The sequence below is a fragment of the Oncorhynchus mykiss genome, chromosome 30, assembly GCF_013265735.2.
Source record: "Oncorhynchus mykiss isolate Arlee chromosome 30, USDA_OmykA_1.1, whole genome shotgun sequence".
NCBI classification, from domain to species: Eukaryota; Metazoa; Chordata; class Actinopteri; order Salmoniformes; family Salmonidae; genus Oncorhynchus; species Oncorhynchus mykiss.
In genome coordinates, this window is record NC_050570.1 from 27,873,605 (window position 1) to 27,894,229 (window position 20,625).

Consider the following 20,625-nt stretch of genomic DNA (forward strand, 5'->3'; position numbering starts at 1 on the left):
AAAAGTAAGAAGCTATATAGTGGGTCAGTTCCAGTACCATATTTACAATGTGTAGGGATACTGGAGTGAAAGAGGTGGATATGTATAGGGGTAAGGTGACCAGGCATCAGGATGTATGATAAACAGAGTAGCAGCAGCGTAAATTATGATTGCATGTGAGTAAGTGTGTGTGTGTGTGTGTGCGTGTGTAGAGTCAGTATAAATGTGTGGGCATGTTATGCGTGAGTGCATAGAGTCCTGTGAGTTTGCATAGAAACAGTATCAAAATCACCACATAGCCATTCTGTTAGATATTTAGCAGTCTTATGGCTTGGGGATAGAAGCTGTTCAGGAGCCTGTTGGTGTCTGACTTGATGCACTGGTACTGCTTGCCATGCGGAAGCAGAGAGAACAATCTATGGCTTTGGAGGCTGGAGTCTAACGATGACCACGCAGCCGTGGGTGAACAGGGAGTACAGGAGGGAAATAAGCACACACCCCTGTGGGGCCCCTGTGTTGAGGGTCAGCATATTCGGTCCTACTCGGACCAGGCTGACAACCCTTACAAGCAGCCTTGAAAGAACTCGGTCTGAATTAACAGTCTTTATTCAAACATACTAACAAAAGAATCCACTTGTACAAAAGCACACACTGCTGTGGAGGTCGGTGAGTGGAGAAATGTCCTGAGGCTGGGTGGGGGAGGGTAGGAGTGGTAGTCAGGCCAGCTGCAGCTCTAACTGAAGAGCAGTTCAAGCCCAGGGGTCAGGGCTGGTAAAAGGCTCTTCTATAAAGAGCCTTGGCTGGCTGACTATGTCCAAATGGCCTGAGATCCATGACCTGCTTTAAATCTTCAAGTGTGTCACTCTGTAGAGAGGGAGTCATTCTTGCTTTCTCCCTCACATATTCACTCTCTTACACACCAAAGGCTGTATCTGCTGAAATGAAAGAGCCATGTGACACATACAGTACATTGCGTCAGGCAGCTCTATTCCTGTATCAGCCAATTCCCGCTCATTCTCCTCGAACCTCTCCGAGATGAGGCCTAAACAGTGTCAGAGTGTTGAGCTGGAACCTAAAGGGCGAAACCAGGTCTCACCTGGACATATTTTCCGATGATCTTCATGATCTCCAGGTTGAACTGTTTGACGGGTGCAGCCGACAGGTCAATGTGACTCAGCAGGCTGTAGATGATCTGCAGCAGGGATTGCTGCATGCTGGGTAGGCCTTTCTCCAGCAACTGGGGATGAGAGGGGAAGGGTAAGGAACAGGCTAACAGCAGCTATCATGGGTTAGATGTTGGACATCTGATTACCAGCTGATCAACAATCAACTGCTGACTTGCCATAATAAAAAAACACAAGCTCCTGTAAACGGAGGTTAACCAGTGGGTGTAATGTAGACGGATTACGTAATAAGTTGCTAGCTTTGATTCTCCTCATTACTTCTATGAAAGCCTGGTGTTGCAGGTGCTTACCTCGGCCAGGTATGTGACCAGATTGAATGTGATCTCAGCGAAGGCGTCGTGCAGGTAACGACACACCACGTTGATCCAGTTGGCGCAGTCTCTGGAGTAGCTGTGTGCGCTGTACAGGCTCATCATGTGGGCCAGGTTTGACAGCGTGGCGGACTTCTCCTCGGCACACACTTTGGCTATCTTATCCGCCGTCTCCTTGCAGAACGGAGTGGGGCTGTCAAAGTGCTGGATGAGGTGAGGCAGCAGGCACAGGATGTTCAGAGGAAAACCTACAAAGAGACGGCAACAGATGACATCAGGATCAAGTGAATCTAGATCGCCCGAGCTAACACAGGAAGAGAAACAGGTCTAAACCAACCAGAAGGCACTAGGGGGATTAGTGCCATTTACCAAGCATGAAGCCAGGAACTTGTGCTGAATAAAATCTATAAGATCAATACCTGCTCGCTTACCTGCCACCTGGGAGGGGTCGACCAGTGTGTGGCGGGAGACGCTGATGAGCTTGTTGAGCAGGTGAATGGTGAGCTCCTGGGTGGAAGCTGATGTGAAGCCCTTGAGGAAGAGCTGCAGCAGACCAGGGAAGCTGTACCATTTCAGCTTGGCCTGCACCCTCTCTAGTCTCTCCCTGCTGTCTGCGTTCTCCAGGGGCAGCTGACCCAGTAGCTTGTTGAGCAGCCGCAGGGCCAGCAGGTACTCAAACTCATAGTCCGACTCCAGAAGGGAAGCCGCTATCCAGAACACCGTGGCCATCAGGTTGGATGGGTCCACAGGAGGGATGGCCTCCTCCCCAGGACCCGCTCTGCCACCCTCCCGCAACGACGACAAGCTCTGCGTTCGCGCTAGGTTGCCGTGGCTACCGGCCAGCCGGTCGGCGATGTCTAGGGTGTTACTGCGGCGGCGGTCTCCCTTTCGTTCACCCATGAGGCTGGCGCGGAGGGAGTTGCTGCGGGTGTGGCTGTGGGGGTAGTGGCCTTGGTGGAAAAGACCACCGCTACTCAGATTCAGCTGGCCCGTGCTCTTCCTTTTAGCTGCAAACTTGGCCCCCAGCAGGTGCTCATGGGCAGAGGCCCTGCAGGATAAATGACAATGAGTATTTCGCTAACACAGGGTTTTAAAGTGTCGATAATGCGTGTGTTTAGAGAGCGCGAGTTGACAAAATTGTGTTCGTATCAGCGATGGGAAATTCCACAGTAACAGTGTGAGACAATGTCCACTGAACCTTTTACAAAAACACGTTTACTTGAAGAACAGTGCAGATGCAAAGTTTGGTAACAGAATGACGGAACAAACAGCACAAACCGTCGTCATTCTGTTACCAAACTTTGCATCTGCACTGTAAAACGTGTTTTTGTAAATTCTCAGTGGACATTGTTAAGTAGTCCTTGTGCATAGAGTTGTATGGTTTGCTTAACTTTGCAATCATTGGTTTTGTTAGACAAACATTTTCATGTGAAAAATCAGAGAGTCTCATTGTCACTGTTACCGTGGAATTGCCCAGATCTAACTGGTCAGTGCTTACTGTGCCAAGGCAGTGAGGAGGTCATAGTTCTTGACGGTGTCAGCGAGCGTGTCGATCCCTGACTCCAGAGTCAGCAACAGCTCGATAACAAAACCCTGAGGAGACAGAGGAGAGCAGAGGTCAACCACCGAGACAAACCGACCCCTGATACTGCAGTACCCAGTGGCCGCTGCTTCCTAACAGAGCTGCTGATCCACACTGATCACAGGTCAGAGTGGCTGAACCCTCTGGAGTATAGTACCTGTTTAAGCGGCTATGCTCCCTCTCATCTGAGATCAGAAGTTAGTGAGAAAACTAATAGAGCAGACAGCCCAAAGGTCATACTAGAAGGTGGTTGTCTTGATACCGGTGGGTGGTCAAGCTCACCTGTGCCTCCTCTCCCGGGTCGCCCACTGTCTCTACGAGGCGTGAGAGGACATCGGAAAGCGTGGCGGCTGTGAGGGGTTGTTTGAGAGCCCTGAAGATCTGGAAGGAGCGTCCTGCGTAGTGACGAGACGAGCAGGACAGAGCAGTTTGCAGGGCGACCTCACTCAGCAACTGCTCCAGTTGGAAACCTGATTAACACAAACCGCCAGAGATATTTAAAATAAAAACACAAGGATGCTAGACATAAGAACAGAGGGATAATTAATGGCAATATTTTAGCGCTAAGAAATGCTACAGACAGGACAGTCAGTGCAGCAGAGAGGGATAAGGAAGTGACAAACACACTGACTGACCTGACTGGGACTGTTTGAAGACTGTCACTACATGTCGGAGGAACACGCTCAGCTGGTCAGCACTCTTTATGTTGGGGTTCTTGGGTGACACGTCCTCATGGTTCCACAGGGGCCCCCGCTTCCTGCAGGACAGACAGACAAGACTGAATCAGGAGAGAAAACGAGGGGAAGTCCGAACGATCGTCACACAACTCATCGAACCCTGATATTCTCACCCCAAGACAAAAATGGTTTGTAGTTGCACACGCAAACACATGCAAATGAACGATACCCCATCCTTTCAGACATGGCTGCAAGTGCGAGATCAGATGCATGGGTTGGATGAAGAAATGAGTCATGATGGTACAGTACATCACACAAGACAAACTGATATATAGAGCTATGACACACACATACAGTGCAAAAAAAAAAAGATTTTCAGGTAAATGTAGTGTAGTTGAGTGTCGGGCACTACCTGGAGGTGACAAACTCGATGAGGGCTTTGACCTTCTCATACTGCTCTGCGGTGACATCCACCTCGTTGATCAGGGTGGGGGTGAGGTGGGGCAGGGGGACGACTCCTGCACCCAGGCTGATGCTGGACGACGTGGAGCTGGAGCTCAGGCCTGAGTCTGTCATGGGTGACGGCTGGTAGTCTGGCACAAAGTCACACACTCCTGCGTGAGTAACACACAGACACGAGCATGGCTGACAAATCGCTAGAAACTTGAGATGTCACACACTGATCTGTGAAGACTGGAGAGCAAATAAGGACATGGATCTCTGCTGCCCCCTACTGATCTTATAGAACCAGGCAAAGGGATCCTTGTGTGCTTGAGCTTGGCTACTCAGATCTTTGCAGAACGCTACTGACCTGTGAGGTTGAACTCGTGGGGCGGTGGCTTCACAGTCAGCACCTTTGGGTCGTTGTACTCTCGGTTGCGCAGCAGCACGGAGGCCAGGGATTGGACTCCACTGTTGGTTCCCTGGACGACCAGCAGGTGAAGCAGGAGACGTTTGCAGTGCTCGTAGACCTCAGGGTGCTGGTGGTCCAACCCTGGTGGGGGGAGAAAAAAACAACGGACTGCTGAGAAAATCTATTCCATGAACACTGGCAAAAGTAGAGTTTGCATTTGTTTTGCCTGTAAATGATGAGTATAAAGACAAGTATACGTCACTCAAATTGTAATCAGTTGTATAGAGGTGAGTGGTTAGTTACCTATGAAGATGGAGTGCAGCAGGAGGTGAAGGTAGGCGCTCCACTCCACTTTGACCCCATGGTCCACTATGAGGTCAGTCAGTAGGATGACAGCTATGTTACACCTGAGATACACCACACCAGAGGGTCAGCCGGGACAGGGGAAAGGTCATACAGACAGGTCAGAGGTCAAGTGGAGAGGGTCGAGGTTACCTGTGGAGGGGTACTCCAGGGGTGTTCGTCTCCGGCAGGTAGTCCACCAGAGGGGACCAGCAGCCCCCTGTGGGAGGGAAAGGGAGGGGCTCGGGACGGTTGTGGTCCATCACCTTCAGACGCCAGTTAGCATACAGCGGCATGGAGTCACCTGGAGAAAACAGTGGCTTATCACACACACCTGTGGCAACGTGGACATACAGTATGTATATACAGTTGAAGTCAGAAGTTTACATACACCTTAGCGAAATACATTTATACTCAGTTTCACAATTCCTGACATTTAATCCTAGTAAAAATTCCCCGTCTTAGGTCAGTTAGGATCACCACTTCATTTTAAGAATGTGAAAAGTCAGAATAATAGTAGAGAGAATGATTTATTTCAGCTTTTATTTATTTCATCACATTCCCAGTGGGTCAGAAGTTTACATGCACTCAATTAGTATTTGGTAGCATTGCCTTTAAATTGTTTAACTTGTGTCAAACGTTTCAGGTAGCCTTCCACAAGCTTCCCACAATAAGTTGGGTGAATTTTGGCCCATTCCTCCCGACAGAGCTGGTGTAACTGAGTCAGGTTTGTAGGCCTCCTTGATCGCACTCTTTTTTTTAGTCCCACACACACACATTTCCTATGGGATTGAGGTCAGGGCTTTGTGATGGCCACTCCAATACCTTGACTTTGTTGTCCTTAAGCCATTTTGCCACAACTTTGGAAGCATGCTTGGGGTCATTGTCCATTTGGAAGACCCATTTGCGACCAAGCTTTAACTTTAACTGGCTCCACAGTATATATTGTAATTCAGAAATGTTCACGAGAGACTGACACACATTTTCTGTTTTGACTGATTTCAGTACTGATGTCTTGAGATGTTGCTTCAATATATCCACATAATTCTCCTCCCTCATGATGTCATCTATTTTGTTAGGTGCACCAGTCCCTCCTGCAAAAAAGCACCCCCGCAACATGATGCCACCACTGTGCTTCACGGTTGGGATGATGTTCTTTGCAAGCCTCCCGATTTTCCTCCAAACATAATGATGGTAATTATGCCCAAACAGTTCCATTTTTGTTTCATCAGACCAGAGGACATTTCTCCAAAAAAGTATGAGCTTGTCCCCATGTGCAGTTGTGAACCGTAGTCTGGCTTTTTAATGGTGGTTTTGGAGCAGTGGCTTCTTCCTTGCTGAGCGGCCTTTCAGGTTATGTCGATATAGGACTTGTTTTACTGTGGATATAGATACTTTTGTACCGGTTTCCTCCAGCATCTTCACAAGGTCTTGTGTTGTTGTTCTGGGAATGATTTACACTTTTCTCACCAAAATACGTTCATCTCTAGGAGACAGAACACGTCTCCTTCCTGAGCGGTATGACCCCTGCGTGGTCCCATGGTGCTTATACTTGCGTACTATTGTTTGTAAAGATGAACGTGGTACCTTCAGGCATTTGGAAATTGCTCCCAAGGCTGAACCAGACTTGTGGAGGGCCACCATTTTTTTTCTGAGGTCTTGGTTGATTTCTTTTGATTTTCCCATGATGTCAAGCAAGGAGGCACTGAGTTTGAAGGTAGGCCTTGAAATACATACACATGTACACCTCCAATTGACTCAAAAATTGACTCAAATGATGTCAATTAGCCTATCAGAAGCTTCTAAAGCCATGACATCATTTTCTGGAATTTTCCAAGCTGTTTAAAGGCACAGTCAACTTCTGACCCCCTGGAATTGTGATACAGTGAATTGTAAGTGAAATAATCTGTCAGTAAACAATTGTTGGAAAAATTACTTGTGTCATGCACCGACTTGCCAAAACTATAGTTTGTTAACAAGACATTTGTGGAGTGGTTGAAAAACGAGTTTTAATGACTCCAACCTAAGTGTATGTAAACTTTTGACATCAACCGTACATAAAGCATAGAGTAGTATGGCTGTCTCTTACTCTTCTCCTCCTCATAGGATCCTCCAGAGCTGCTGCTGTAACGAGACTCCAGGCGGTGGTGCTGACGGTTCAGGTTGCTGTTCAGACCGCTGTAGATGTCCAGATGGGTGGAACTGCAGACAACAGAGAGACAGCTGTAGTCTTACTGGGAGTGTCTCGGTGTGTGTGTGTGTTAGTGTGTGATCTCATACCCGTCATCCATGTTGGAGTCTTTATTCTTGCTGCTGTCATGGTGAGCGTCGGTTCCTGGCACCATGGTGTTACTGCTGGAGTTGGTTCCTGTGGACAGAGATGGGGATAGACATCTAGAAACTATGACAACAAAGTTCATGAGGTACATGACAGACAATGTCATTATGACAGTCCTTCATACAGTCCAACAGTCCATGAGGGAGCAGATGGGAGAATATGTAACATAGAAACATCAAGCATCTGTGTTTCATATACCAGGACAGTGGGGATATAACGTAGAGGGACATGTATAGAAGACCGTGTGATTATATACCTGCTGAGGTGACGGAGGGGATCTTGTAGCTAGAGGTGATGCGGTAGTAGGGAGGGTTGTCCATGTGAGTGACAGCAGAGCTCACTGGGTCTGTCAGGTCCAGCTCACACATCAGCTCCTCCAGCAGCTGCATAGTCTTATCCCTGCCCAGGTACACCACCACCCGCTTCACCTGACGACACACACGTTTTAACAAACATTTAAGATGACCGAATATGGGAGGTGTGAGGGAGAGAGGACACTGTGTGTAAACTGGACTTACATAGGGCAAGAGGCTGGGCTCACTGTTGACCCCTGACATGCTGATGAGGAAGTGCAGGATGATCTTCAGGTTCTTTGGCCAGCTGTCGGCCAGCGTGGTCCACACGTTCTCTATCTCTGACCACGCAAACTCATCCCCGTACTGTATACACAAGCGAAACACAGTTCAAACAAACACTATCATTTATCAGCAGCAGACAACGTAATGCCTGTGTGTGGTCAGGTCGCGGTCATACCTTGGCGGTCATGAACATGAGGTTGTTGAGCACCATGGTGGTGGCGTGTGGGGAGCCCCAGCCCTCCCCTCTGAGCCAGCGCCGGCTGTTGACCATCATCATGTCGCGCTCGTGGGCCTCCTCCTCCTCCTCCTCCTCACAGACTGGGGGTTCCTGTCGCCGTGGCGACGGCTTGAAGTCCACCAGCTCCACGTTGTTCATCCAGGGCAGGAGGTAGTGCAGCATCACCTGGCGACCACCAGGGTGTGCTGTCTGGATACGCTGGCTCACCTCTGGGGAAGGAAACGGCACAGTCGCCGCACCGATAAGACTCAAATCTATGTGTCAAACGCCAAAGCTACGCATCTCGAATGACCGGCCATTTCCTTTTAAAGAGCACTACATTAACCAGGGTGTCCTTTGAGACAGAAGAGTGTAGGATGGTGTGTGATGTAACGGTGCAGACCTGAGAAGATGGGCAGGGTTAGCTCTGGGTATGTCCTGGCCAGCTCCTCAGACAGCTGGTAGTAGGAGACAGAGTAGAGGTGTGGCAGCGGGGAGGGAGGGCTCAGGATCCCATCTGTTCTCTGGATCTCCAGTTTGTGAGCGTAACGGAAGAGCTTGGGCTCCAAGATCTGGGGAACAGAACACGCACAGAAAAATCACATTAAGTACATGTAAAAAATACTGGATTTTTCCCAAATAGATCCAGTATGTGGCCTGGATGGTGGCAAACCAACCTGCAGCAGCTGCATGGCCACCTCATAGATATCTCTGGATGAATCAGCAGACTTGAACAAGATCAGATTCAGCAGCACCACAGTGTCAAACTGGTAATCCCTGTAGACCACACGATATCAATCATATTAACACATTATGGATTACAGAGTTAATACACAGAAACACACACACACTATAAAATGGCCGACATGCCTGTTGTGAAAGACGTTGGCGATGGCCCTGAAGCAGCCGGCAGCCACGCGGCGTGAGCCAGTGTAACAGCGGTCGACAGCCCAGAACATCAGGTTACTCTGGTCTGGGTTCAGCTCCAACAGCAGCATCACCGCCTCACAGCCCAACTGGTGCACCTGCAGGGACACACACAGAGAAACAGACTATCAGAGGGACCATCAGCACAAGCCCTCCATATACACTCACCGCTGCACCTTAAGAGTCAAGCTATTTCCTTCCCTTCATCCGTACCACTCAAAGTAATTGAACCCGTGAAAGTTTAGCCTTATCCTGTTTGGCGATCATATCAGTGCCGATGACAGACAGCTGGTGGTAATCAAGGAATAGTTTAAGCCCAGCAGTGAGGCTGTAGTGCAGAAGGGCTCTTCTCTTACCTTCCTGTCCTGAGAGTCCAGGATGTTGTCCAGCCACTTGTAGAGATAACCGTCAGAGGAGAGGCCAACGTTATCAGCCACTGGACCACAGCACAACACTGCCGACATGGCCTGCAGACACGCAGTAGACAAACATTTACCCCGTCATGACGTGTTTACAGAGTGGGATCTCAGTGATAGTCTTGCGTGTGAACAGCTGGTTGTACCTTGAGAGCACAGTACTGGTGTCGGTTGATCTGCATGTTGCGGTCGCTGTACCGGTCTAGTGGGGTGAACATGATGCTGAAGGGACCCGCCCAGTGGCTGAACAACATGAACAGACTGTGTCTCAGAGACTGCTGGGGGAAGATGGTCCTCCTCTGGTGCACTGGTGGGAATACGCAGATGTCAAATAGCCACTCACAAAACACACATATACAACATTTTACACTTTATAGTGTGTGTGTGTGTAGTACCTGGGACGTTCTGAATGATGTTAGCCACTAGAGCGCTGAAGTGACAGCGGATGTCCTTCAGTGTGTCTGAGTCTTTGTCGTTCTCAGCCTCCAGCAGCTGTCTCGTCAGATCCACATACTCCAACAGTGTCGAGTTCAGAGAGTGACTCTCCCCGTCCAGACCGCCACTCCCACTGCACACACACACAGTACAGGGGTCAGTGGAGTCAAAAGATGGACGGTGCATGATTCTATATTCTATAACTACGTGTGTATTTATATGTAATGGTTCTGTTCTGGCTTCCACTCACGTCTGACTGACGACGCCAGCGTCGGCCAGCAGCTCAAAGATCCGGACCAGCTGGACCCTCAGGATGTCACGGCGCCTACGTCGCTTCATGTTCTGCAACAAGATGAGCAGAACCCGTACTGAGTAGGTAGTACAGTGTTATGTTAGATACATGGAGATGTGAGGGTCAGTGAGCTGCACCCACCTCAGGTCTCCTCTCCAGAGCCTCCTTAATGATGGGGTTCAGTTCCTCTATCAGATCTCTGGAAGACGGAATAGAAGTAAGGAAAACTACCGGGAAAACGCTTGTACAAACTCACTCACTACATTCTGTGCCTACTAACCAAATAACACACACACTACTATATATTCAAACATGAAAATTCCAACACAGGCAACTGAAACATGACTGTCAGCCACAGGTCGACGTACAGGGTGGCTCCCTCACCTGAAGGCCATGGGGTTGGTCCTGCCAAGCCCCAGGACGAGTGACTCTGTGATGTCCATGCTCTCAGAGCGCATCATCGGTACAACGTGTTTGAACAGGGATGAGGGGGACGGAGTGCCAATAATCTGGACACACACAAAGATCAGAAATCAATATGAAAAGTAATGATTTTTCAATATCTAACTAAAAGGATAGAGATGGCGTTTTTTCAACTTGGAATAGGCATTATCACACTGACAGCACTCAAGTAAAACATGTAGAGAAAAAAAAATGTATAGGTCATGCCCTCTGACCTTAGAGTCGTAGCTGTAGCCACTGTCCGGCGTCGACGCCAGCGTCTCAGGCGGGGAGCAGCGGACGGAGCCAGAGGTGGAGGAGGAGGAGTTGGGGGAGGAAGTGGCGGAGCTACAACAGAGGATCAGGTAGTTCCTCCACAGCCCCACGTACGAGTCACTACTGCTGCTCAGGCTGTTCAGCTTCTTAGCATTTATAGGGCTGCTGCAGGGGCAGAGGACAAAGGTAAAATATTAATAACAGGCAGGTGGTGTGTGTGTATGTATATATATATATATATATATATATATATATATTTTTTGTTGCTGGGATTGGTTGAAATTGCAAGTCCTCTTTTTGTACTCCGCTGATGGGTAAGTTTAATATGATAATATTGCTACACTTTGAGTGCTTTACGTGGAAATAGTGAGGTGATTGGTCAAATCTGCAAGCCATAGCATAATATGCAGGGAAGTCGCAGAATCTTGGAATCCTGGAGGGACTGATTTACAATATTACTGAAATAATTTCCATGTGTGTCACAGACATACAACACAGTAGAAAGACAGGCGCCAACTCTCCTCCTCACGGGGCTCACATACGTATACACAGCTGAGGGATATATTAGGATGAAGTCATCCACAGCCACTCGCAGAGTCTCCAGTGACGGTGTAGACCGTATGGACACCGTACACGAGACAGGGTGACGTCACTCAGCCCTCTAGTGCGCGGACTGCAACATCATCAATTCTAAGTGGCTTTTTACAACCTCAAATGTAAACGTGTACATGCACCCAAGAGAACCACATTGACAAGAGTAAAGGCCTGGAGAGACATACTTGATGTCCACTTGCGGAGAGAGCAGCTGCAGGCGCGTGTAGGCGAACATCCCGGCGTAGTTGAGTGCGGTGGGGCAGTGCTTGGGCAGGTGCTCTTGGCGCAGGTAGCTGGACAGGCTGATGACCCAGGGATCTTGGCCCTGCGTCACGTGGGCAAACACCCAGATGTGCGATGGGCTGACCACGTCAAACTGGTGGCTGATGGGAGACGAGTTCCATTCTGCCAGCGTCTGCAGGTCGATACCGCTGGGACAATATAGCAGGTTGGTCTGCAGGGGAGAGGGGAGGATGAGGGTCAGGGTGTATGTACCATGTTGTGCTGCTGCCATGTTGTTGTCATGTGTTGCTGCCATGCGTTGTCCTAGGTCTCTCTTTACGTAGTCTCTTATCGTGATGTGTGTTTTGTCCTACATTATTATTTTGAATCCCAGCCCCCGTAGGTGGCCTTTTGCCTCTTGGTAGGCAGTCATTGTAAATAAGAATTTGTTCTTAATTGACTTGCCTAGTTAAATCAAAATCATGTGTGTGTGTTACACAACAGCTTTGCAATTCGTACCTGGTCAGCTCCTGTGAGATGGATGAAGCTCTCCAGCACAGACGCACTTAGCCTGTCCATCACATCTATGGCCAACTCCTCATCTCCCTGAAAAAGACAGGCAGAAACAGTGAATGTAAGTCTCTTGCATCTTAACTGAGGTTACTTTCTCATTATTTGAGTCACTTTCACAACCCCATCTCAGTCTGAGTTGGGAGTTACCTTGGCGATGCCCAGAGCAGTGTGCAGGGCTCGGACCTCTTTGAGGATATTAACAGCCAGCCTGCGCGTGGCGGGACGGCAGCTGCACAGAACCACCAGTGCCAGGCCCTCCGCCACGTGCAGCACCCCCCACAGAGGAGAGCGCTCCAGGGGCAGAGACGGCCCGCTTCCAGGGCCCTGCTGGAGCACACACAGACAGGGTTACTTTATCACACAAACCCAATTCAAAATACACAATATAAACGGGGTGGTTCGAGCCCTGAATGCTGATTGGCTAACAGCCATGATATATCAGACTGTAAACCACTGGTATGACAAAACATTATTTTTACTGCTCTAATTACATTGGTAACCAGTTTATAATAGCAATAAGGCACCTTGGGGGTTTGTGATATGTGGCCATGGCTAAGGAATGTCCACGTTGCGTTGTGCCTAAGAACAGCCCTTAGCCGTGATATATTGGCGATATACCACACCCTCTCTGGCATTATTGCTTAAATAATCCTACTACTACAGTACAGAGCAAGAAGTTTGAGCCTCTGTCCTTGTACGGCGTTACGCACATGTAAAACACACAGCGTTGACCACAACCGGACAAAATGAGAGCTATCCACTCTCCACCCACCTGTGCCTCGTGGGTCTTGTTGCTGGTCTGGACGGCCTGCCTCCACTGGCTGATGAGCTGCAGCAGCATCTTGACGGCGTTGTCCAGCAGCGTGGGGTGGACATCGGTGACCTCGCGCACCACGAAGTAGACGAAGCCAGAGAGCACGTCCTCCCTCCACTCTGGGAAGTCCAGCATCAGGGCCTGCAGGGTGGTGAATGCCAGGCCGCGCAGCTCCTCGTCCATGTGGATGGTCAGCCTGGAGAGAGGACAGGACGCATGGGTCAGACAGAGGTCAAAATGGGATCACAAACAGAGCTTTTGAAGGCACAGCTTTGGCAAAATAAAAAGCCCCATTGCTCTGTTGATCAATTAGTCCCAGACAGAGGTGGCGCATGCGAAGGAGTGGGGTCCTTTACTTAGCCAGCAGCTCGATCAGGTCCTGTCTGCTCATGCCGTCCGGGATCAGCCTGGGGATGGCCGCCACACACGTACGGAACAGATCGATCTTTGGCTTCCTCTCCCCCCTGCAACATAACACACACACACACACGTAAAGGACACACACATAGTAAAAAACACACGTTATGGGCCACATATGTTTTAAGTCAGAGAGGCCCTTACGTAATCATGTCCTCAGGCTCCTTATTGGACATCTGGACGTTGGTCATGCTCATGGAGCGCCCCACCTCCTTGTCCAGGTGACGCAGGATGTTGTCCAGGGCCTTTCTCACTGCTGGGTAGTACAGCGACATGCCTACAAACACACAGTCATTACACTGTACACAAACTTAACCTTAAAATGACCCACTCCCATAAGAATTTATTTGAGAAATGTATTCGGCAGGGACAGTGTACAATGATCAAGGGTTTGGTCCATATGACTTTGGTCCATAGTCCCTGAGTCATAGCCGAGTCATACTGTCCTGTAGTGACCAGGGTGGAGCTCAGAGATGTTGACCTACCGATGACCTTGGCCTCCTCGTCAGTGAGGGTGGTGGCAAGGAAGATCTTTTTGACCCGCAGAGTGTTTCCTGAGGGCATGATGACCCCTGTGGTGGGCATGGGCGGCTCCCCGTCCTTCTGCTGCAGACTGTCAGCTATCACCAGGAAGGCCCTCAGGCCAATATTCATCCTCTGAGAGAGAGGGAGAAAGGAACAGTCAGAGATTGAAGAGTATAATCACAGCGAGTATGATTGGAAAATGACTGTCGTCTCTCGGCCATCGCTTACCTCTGGATTGATGGTGAAGGTCTTGTGAGATTTCCCCACACACAGGAGGTCATAAATTATCTCCTTCATAGCAAAGTCAAGCCTTTCCTGTGAAATGAGCCACAAAAGACCAATAATCACTAATCACAGATAACATTCAAGCCATTAGCAGAATTATACAGGAAGAACTGCTCCAGCATGACCTCATAAGACAAACCTGAGCTATGAACTGGATGATCTTGACAAAGATGTTGAGGGGCGTGTCCCTCGGCACCACACTACGGGAACCTTTGGGGAAAAGTGCTGAAACGATGCTGAGCAGCCGGCTGCAGGGAAACAGGACAGCATTAAAGGGATTATTCAACTGGAGATGTTCACCAAGGAGACTGTAGACTAGACCAGTTCTGAGTGTAGATGGGATTCTAGTTCTGCTTCTGTAGAAGGAGTGGGCATTTATTTGTTGTAATATGGTGATTTAGGTGCTGGTCTGGGTGACTTTCATTTGACAGTGTCTGTTCACACAGAGATAGCGTGGTCATGGGCCAACAGGGTGAGTGTGTGGGCCCTGACCCGTCTCTCTGGGCCGGGCTGGTACTGACCTCTGCGTGACGGTGTTGCTCTCACACTTGATCCTGATGATGTAGACCCACAGCAGTCTGTAGAGGGACTCCAGCGCCACACGGGACATTTTGGGGTCTTTGTTCTATAAAAAAAAAAGGGACAGAGAGGGAACATTTAGAACAACTGCCTCCTCCGGGAAGTCCGGTGTGGAGCACAAACCATCCCTTTGACCTACTGTACTGAATGAGACAATTTATACAGCGTGTTTCATGTCTCATTTAGAGTAAAATGTTTCGAGATGCCCCAGTGATGGATATGACTCGCGGCAAGTCGTATCTGTGATTGGATAACGAGGTCCGCCTTCAGATCTAACGGCCTGTCCGATTCATACATCCGTCACACACCAATTACATTTAGGAATCCTCTCATATAAAAACGACCGATGTACGAGATTCTTGAAAAGATTTCAGCTTGTCGTAAAAGAAGCCTGTGCCAGAGTGAGCCCGTCTATATATAGATGTAGTACAGCGTGTTATGCTAGCGGTAGTTTCTGATGTTCTGAACCCCGGGGAATGTTTGTACAGCTGAGCGTTCACAAAAACAAAAATAAAAAACGGTGAGTAAAAACACAAGTACACAGTGCTGTCGAATCAAACCCAGGCACGCAACATACCCTCCTCCAACATCAACACAGTGGACAATCATACAAAGGATTCTTTCAAGGGTACTAAAATGACCTTTCCAACCCTTCAGTGGGCCATGGAGCTGCAAGGGTGCTTCACACAGCCGCACGGCAACGCCACAGAGATAATAGAATTGGGTGTAATGAGAGACAGCCTCTCACAAACGCTAATAGAACAAACAAAATGATGCAGGACCCTACGAGTCTCCAAACCGAGACTACAAAATCCATCTGGTTAGTCCTCAGATCTACCAACTACCCCTTCCAGGTAGCTGGCTTCGTAACACCCCTCAAAGAGTAAGGTAGGTCTCTGAGAATGGGTTAGCGACACATTGGTATGATGCAGTCCGCTCGATTGACGTCACCAGGATGATGCTCTAACCACTACTATACATAGAAAACAGCAAAGCCATAAACCACTGATGAAGTCAAAGCCATCATTGCGTTTCAAACAATTTGCGATAAAGAGCCAAGTGTCCAACCACTATTTTCTGTGTAATCTTTTCTCTCAGTAAGTTCCACTTTAAGAGGACTTTCAGTGTCCAGCGCATTGTTGCCCCCGGCTAAGGAGGTGCATCCCCTCTGTCCTCCAGGGGGTCAGGACAGGGTCAGGTGACCTGTCGGAGGTGGGTGGGGGGGGGGGGGGGGGGGGGGGGGGGTGTGGTCATGCCACCAGACAAACTCACCTGCAGTGTCTCAATCTGCTTTCGGATGCTGTTGTTAGATGGTATCTGGAGCGAGTGAAAATGTGAGCCAAAACGACAGGAGACATGGCGTGTGAGGATGAGGGGGAGGGAGACATGCAGGTTAGAAAGAGAACAGAGCAAAATATAATAGAAACACAAAAATGAGAAGTTTGACTAAAAACCCCCACTACCAACTAACTGCCTCCTATCGACTTGAGTCAGTCTCATATTAGACACAGAAGTGAGATGCAAAGTATGAAATGCAAAAGCAGTAATATGTCAAAACACAAATATCCATCAATATTGTCGTATAGAAAGAGTGCAAAGATACACTAGACAATATTATATTGTTTTTTTACATTTTGACATGTAGCATGATCTTATATTCCATACTTTGTGAAAGTGAAGAGATGAAAGATGTGCAATAGATGGCAAATCAAATTGACAGGGAAGAGAACACACACACAAAGCAGGGCTGAAGAAGGTGTGGACAGATGGCGTGAGGAGAGGGACAGTGAACGGACACCGACAAAATCGGATTGATTCTTGCTCTCCAAAACAAGGTAAGGCACTAAACTGAATCAAATCGGAATCAGCATTTGATCTGGAGTGATGTGAGAACAAGGACAGGGTTCAAATGGCCCAGTGGACAATAGGAGCTAAATAATCACTCATTCCCAAACAAATCTCCGCCAGAGACTCAAGGTTCCACCACAAAAAGAAGGGAGATGAGTCCATTTGGTGCTGATGTAATCTAAAATCACCAGGTTCAGTAAAACTACGTAATCAAAGAGAATCTAATCTTTCACAGGATATCAAAAGCAACTGAATCACCACCTGACTGTGATTATAGAGAGTCAGTTCAACAACAGAGTCATCAGGAGCAAAGGGAATTAAAGCACATGTCCACCATGAAATCAGAGGGAATGAATCGCCACAAGGGAATCTATTCAGAGTTGAGAAGCGAGGAGACAGTCACACAACACAGTCAAATCTGGGCTGGATTGGCTTGAGGTACGGTACAGGAGAGGAGCACAATTGATTGGCGTGATTGGTTTGGAAGGGGTTGTCGGACAGGGTAGGAGGAAGATATGATTATTAAGGCACACCCTTCAACCCCAAAACACCTCAGATCCATTTCTGATGTGTGGGGGATGGCTAACATCTCACTATGACAATTAACAACTTACCTGGGCTAAAGAACATTCTGCTAGAGCAACACGGTTTCAGTCATGGTAACAGTAACACATGACAGAACTCGGTACGCAACAAACATTTCAGGTTCATAGCACATAATACAGCTAAAGGGAGATAAATCTATTTTCATTATACAGTCTTTCAAAAATAACACTCAATGACATGTCCCAGTGAACTTCAAACATTAGGGAAGCCGCAGTCTTTAAAGATAAAACAGAAAGCGTCCTATTCAAATGTGAAATTGGCATGGACGTTTGCATTTCTTTTCAGAGTCCTTTATAGGCCAGTAACTCTGTCAGGTACATGCTTGAGCTGATTGTGTCGTTTACCTTCAGGTGCGAGAGGCAGTTTGTGAGGAAGATGTGCCAGTTATTGAGGAAGAACTGCTTCTGACTGACACACAGCAGGCACGTCACCAGAGGATACAGAGCCTAAAAGAGAGGGAGGGAATGGGGGAAAAGAGAGGGGGGGGGGGGGGAAATGGGGGAAAAGAGAGGGGGGAAATGGGGGAAAGTGATGGGGGAAATGCGGGAAAGTGAGGGGGGAAATGGGGAAAGTGAGGGGGGAAATGGGGAAAGTGAGGGGGGAAATGGGGAAAGTGAGGTGGGAAATGGGGAAAGTGAGGTGGGAAATGGGGAAAGTGAGGTGGGAAATGGGGAAAGTGAGGGAGACGAAAGTTAACAAGTTGACGTAATAAAAAAAGAGAGAGGGAAAAGAGACGGGAGAGAGGAGTGGGAGGGAAGAGTTGACGTTACCAAAGAGTGCTTCTTCCTGGAGCTAAGGTCAAAGGTTGTCTGGTAGAGCATCTCCACAAAGTTCTTGAGGCATGGCACGTTGACTTCATTCTTCACCGCCTGCAGGGAGGGAGGAAGGGGTCACCACAGCTCATTCAATTAATACGTGCGACCAAAATGATAACCTATTCCCTTTATAGTCGCCACTACGGCCCATTTATTGCCTTACCTCCCTTATCCTACCTCATTTGCACACACTGTGTATAGACTTTTTCTATTGTATTATTGACTGAATGTTTGTTTATTCCATGTGTAACTCTGTGCTGTTGTTTGTGTTGCCCTGCTTTGCTTTATTTGGCCAGGTCGCAGTTGCAAATGAGAACTTGTCCTCAACTGGCCTACCTGGTTAAATAAAAGGTGAAAAAAAATAATAATTCTGTACTACTTTTCACCAGGGCCCACACTTAGGGAATAGTGTGCAATTTCAGATGCAGCCAATGACATTACAGCCAATCTAATGTGCTTTCTATGGTAACTAACACAGTGGAATCTATCTGTGGAATGTGGGGTTTTCCCATGTTTTGTATTATGTTGTCTGGTTGGTACTCACAGCAGCAACAGGGATGAGGATCTCAACAAAGAGGCCAGCCAATGCATGCTTTATGTCCTTATCCTTCACCTCCAGGAAATACTGGGCACACTCCTGAGGAACACACCGAGCCATACCAACATGGATGAGGACAAACAGTGTGACAGATCAACAAACCCATTAGACACATAAAACCAAGACAGTGCAACGGATTCTCGCATATGGGCAGAATCAAAATGTATTTATAAAGCCCTTCTTACATCAGCTGATGAAAGCCAGCCTAGAACCCCCAAATCTCTGCATATTACCCAACATATTCCATTAACACGCTGGAAAAATCAGGGCTCGTTTCGAGGGGAGCATATTGAGCAAGATTTTTGCTGCCGTATTGAGCTTAACGACAAGGCATTGCTCCGTTCAGTGCTCTTGGCTGGGCCTACAACGCACACACTCCTCTTGGCACAATGATCTGCTATCTGATCGTTACTCTGGCTTTATGAGGCTCTGCTACCGAGAGCTGCTGAGTCCCAACAAAAGGGCTGCAGTAAAACCTCTAATGGGTGTACAGTGGTTCCGCTGAGAGCCATCAGTCGAGCATACGGAGCCACTCGGACACAATCAGACATACAGTACCGTACAGTCTGGGCATCCAGTAGATTAGATCAACGCCTGTTGCTTGGACACATCAGGGTAGAATTCACCAAAAACTGAAGTTTTGAAACAGGGAAGGAATGCCTGAACTTGAACCAATGAGGAACGCTTCTTTTCTTGGTACGGTTTGCTACGGTGTGCTCTAAATGAACCTGACCCAGGATAACTGACCTGCATGAACTGGAAGGAGGCCTCGAAGTCCTCCACGGGGTACATCTTGACCCTGAAGAACTTCATGCCCATGATGAGGCTGATGATGCTCTGGACCACGTAGGGGCTCTGCTCCTTCTGCCTCAGCTCCTTCAGCTCCGTGATGAACTTCTTACGCACCGCCTGGAACCTGGAGCGACCAACGCACATTACACCGATTTAGCGTCTGACTCAGCCTCTGATTCAACGGACTGAGTCTTTCATAAGGAGTTGGCGCATTTTTAACATATAGTTTAGAAGTGGCATGTGAATAAAACAGGAGTGACCTGTTCAGTTATTTCGACGGTGTTGAGAGGACTTGAACATGGAAAAACACCAAGGAGAAAACGCTTACTTTGACTGTGTGAGAACGCCGATGACCTCCGCATACAGGTCTGCTATGATGTGCACATTGCCAGTGTTGGGGCCGGAGTACCTGTCAATCAGAAGACATCGTTGACCCACCCACACAAAAAGAAGTAGCTCTCGTAATATTTTAACATGGGTGTACGAAGACACTGACCCATAAACAGACCAGTGAGAAGCAGCTGAACAAACATAACTATTAAAGGAAATATCATCCCAAACAGTCATCTCTGTAAAAACCAGAGGCATGTGGCTGTATAATGTAGGGTTGAAACAGTTGAGTGACGGTTTACTCAACTTGTCTAACAAGTGGCGATTGTGTTTTCTGTAAGTGACAATGATGTGGACAGGCCATAAAGTCACACACATGGGTTATAAAAACAGTCTATCCAAACAGTAATGAGTAATGAGTCACTGCCCTGCAGAGCCAAAACCACTCAGGAATATTATCTGTGTTGGACTTAGAGTACTGTACTGTATATAGCCCTCAACTCAACTGTGGACATCGAAGCCAGTTCCATTGCGTTTTTTCATTGTTCCCCTCAAAGCAGGGACTGATTTAGACCTGGGAAACAGGTGTGTGCAATTAATTATCAGGTAGAACAGAAAACCAGCAGGCTCCGGCCCTCGCAGGATCAGAGTGAACACCGCTGGTATATATATATATATGACAGACCTAGGCAGAAAAAAGCTGTAACTTATTTATTTGAAAATACCAACTTTTCAAATACTCAAGGTAGTCGAATTTAGTCTATATAGTTACAACTAAA

At 48.1% G+C, this 20,625-nt stretch overlaps 1 protein-coding gene across 21 annotated transcripts in view; it reads right to left on the reverse strand.

The window, feature by feature from the left end:
- The window catches only part of LOC110521657 (protein furry homolog-like), a 90,975-nt gene that overhangs the window by 16,471 nt on the left and 53,879 nt on the right, over positions 1-20,625 (reverse strand). For 12 of the 21 annotated variants that reach the window (XM_036968607.1, XM_021599383.2, XM_021599381.2 and 9 more), the window contains 41 exons: positions 19,845-19,925; positions 19,472-19,640; positions 18,671-18,763; positions 18,082-18,180; positions 17,656-17,757; positions 16,130-16,174; positions 14,800-14,903; positions 14,418-14,526; positions 14,222-14,308; positions 13,954-14,125; positions 13,613-13,745; positions 13,408-13,515; positions 13,010-13,247; positions 12,385-12,564; positions 12,184-12,270; positions 11,628-11,896; positions 10,809-11,013; positions 10,516-10,640; positions 10,273-10,330; positions 10,090-10,181; positions 9,800-9,972; positions 9,551-9,711; positions 9,345-9,455; positions 8,932-9,086; positions 8,739-8,838; positions 8,465-8,633; positions 8,020-8,291; positions 7,785-7,925; positions 7,523-7,694; positions 7,209-7,296; positions 7,018-7,130; positions 5,082-5,232; positions 4,890-4,993; positions 4,545-4,727; positions 4,146-4,347; positions 3,692-3,813; positions 3,339-3,526; positions 2,973-3,067; positions 1,894-2,522; positions 1,454-1,722; positions 1,076-1,216 (listed from right to left, as the gene is read on the reverse strand). In XM_036968607.1, the coding sequence (XP_036824502.1) occupies positions 1,076-1,216; positions 1,454-1,722; positions 1,894-2,522; positions 2,973-3,067; positions 3,339-3,526; positions 3,692-3,813; positions 4,146-4,347; positions 4,545-4,727; positions 4,890-4,993; positions 5,082-5,232; positions 7,018-7,130; positions 7,209-7,296; positions 7,523-7,694; positions 7,785-7,925; positions 8,020-8,291; positions 8,465-8,633; positions 8,739-8,838; positions 8,932-9,086; positions 9,345-9,455; positions 9,551-9,711; positions 9,800-9,972; positions 10,090-10,181; positions 10,273-10,330; positions 10,516-10,640; positions 10,809-11,013; positions 11,628-11,896; positions 12,184-12,270; positions 12,385-12,564; positions 13,010-13,247; positions 13,408-13,515; positions 13,613-13,745; positions 13,954-14,125; positions 14,222-14,308; positions 14,418-14,526; positions 14,800-14,903; positions 16,130-16,174; positions 17,656-17,757; positions 18,082-18,180; positions 18,671-18,763; positions 19,472-19,640; positions 19,845-19,925 (6,295 nt within the window). The remainder of the gene's footprint in view (positions 1-1,075; positions 1,217-1,453; positions 1,723-1,893; positions 2,523-2,972; positions 3,068-3,338; positions 3,527-3,691; positions 3,814-4,145; positions 4,348-4,544; positions 4,728-4,889; positions 4,994-5,081; positions 5,233-7,017; positions 7,131-7,208; positions 7,297-7,522; positions 7,695-7,784; positions 7,926-8,019; positions 8,292-8,464; positions 8,634-8,738; positions 8,839-8,931; positions 9,087-9,344; positions 9,456-9,550; positions 9,712-9,799; positions 9,973-10,089; positions 10,182-10,272; positions 10,331-10,515; positions 10,641-10,808; positions 11,014-11,627; positions 11,897-12,183; positions 12,271-12,384; positions 12,565-13,009; positions 13,248-13,407; positions 13,516-13,612; positions 13,746-13,953; positions 14,126-14,221; positions 14,309-14,417; positions 14,527-14,799; positions 14,904-16,129; positions 16,175-17,655; positions 17,758-18,081; positions 18,181-18,670; positions 18,764-19,471; positions 19,641-19,844; positions 19,926-20,625) is intronic. The other 9 variants (XM_021599365.2, XM_021599376.2, XM_021599372.2 and 6 more) reach the window with 5 other exon arrangements.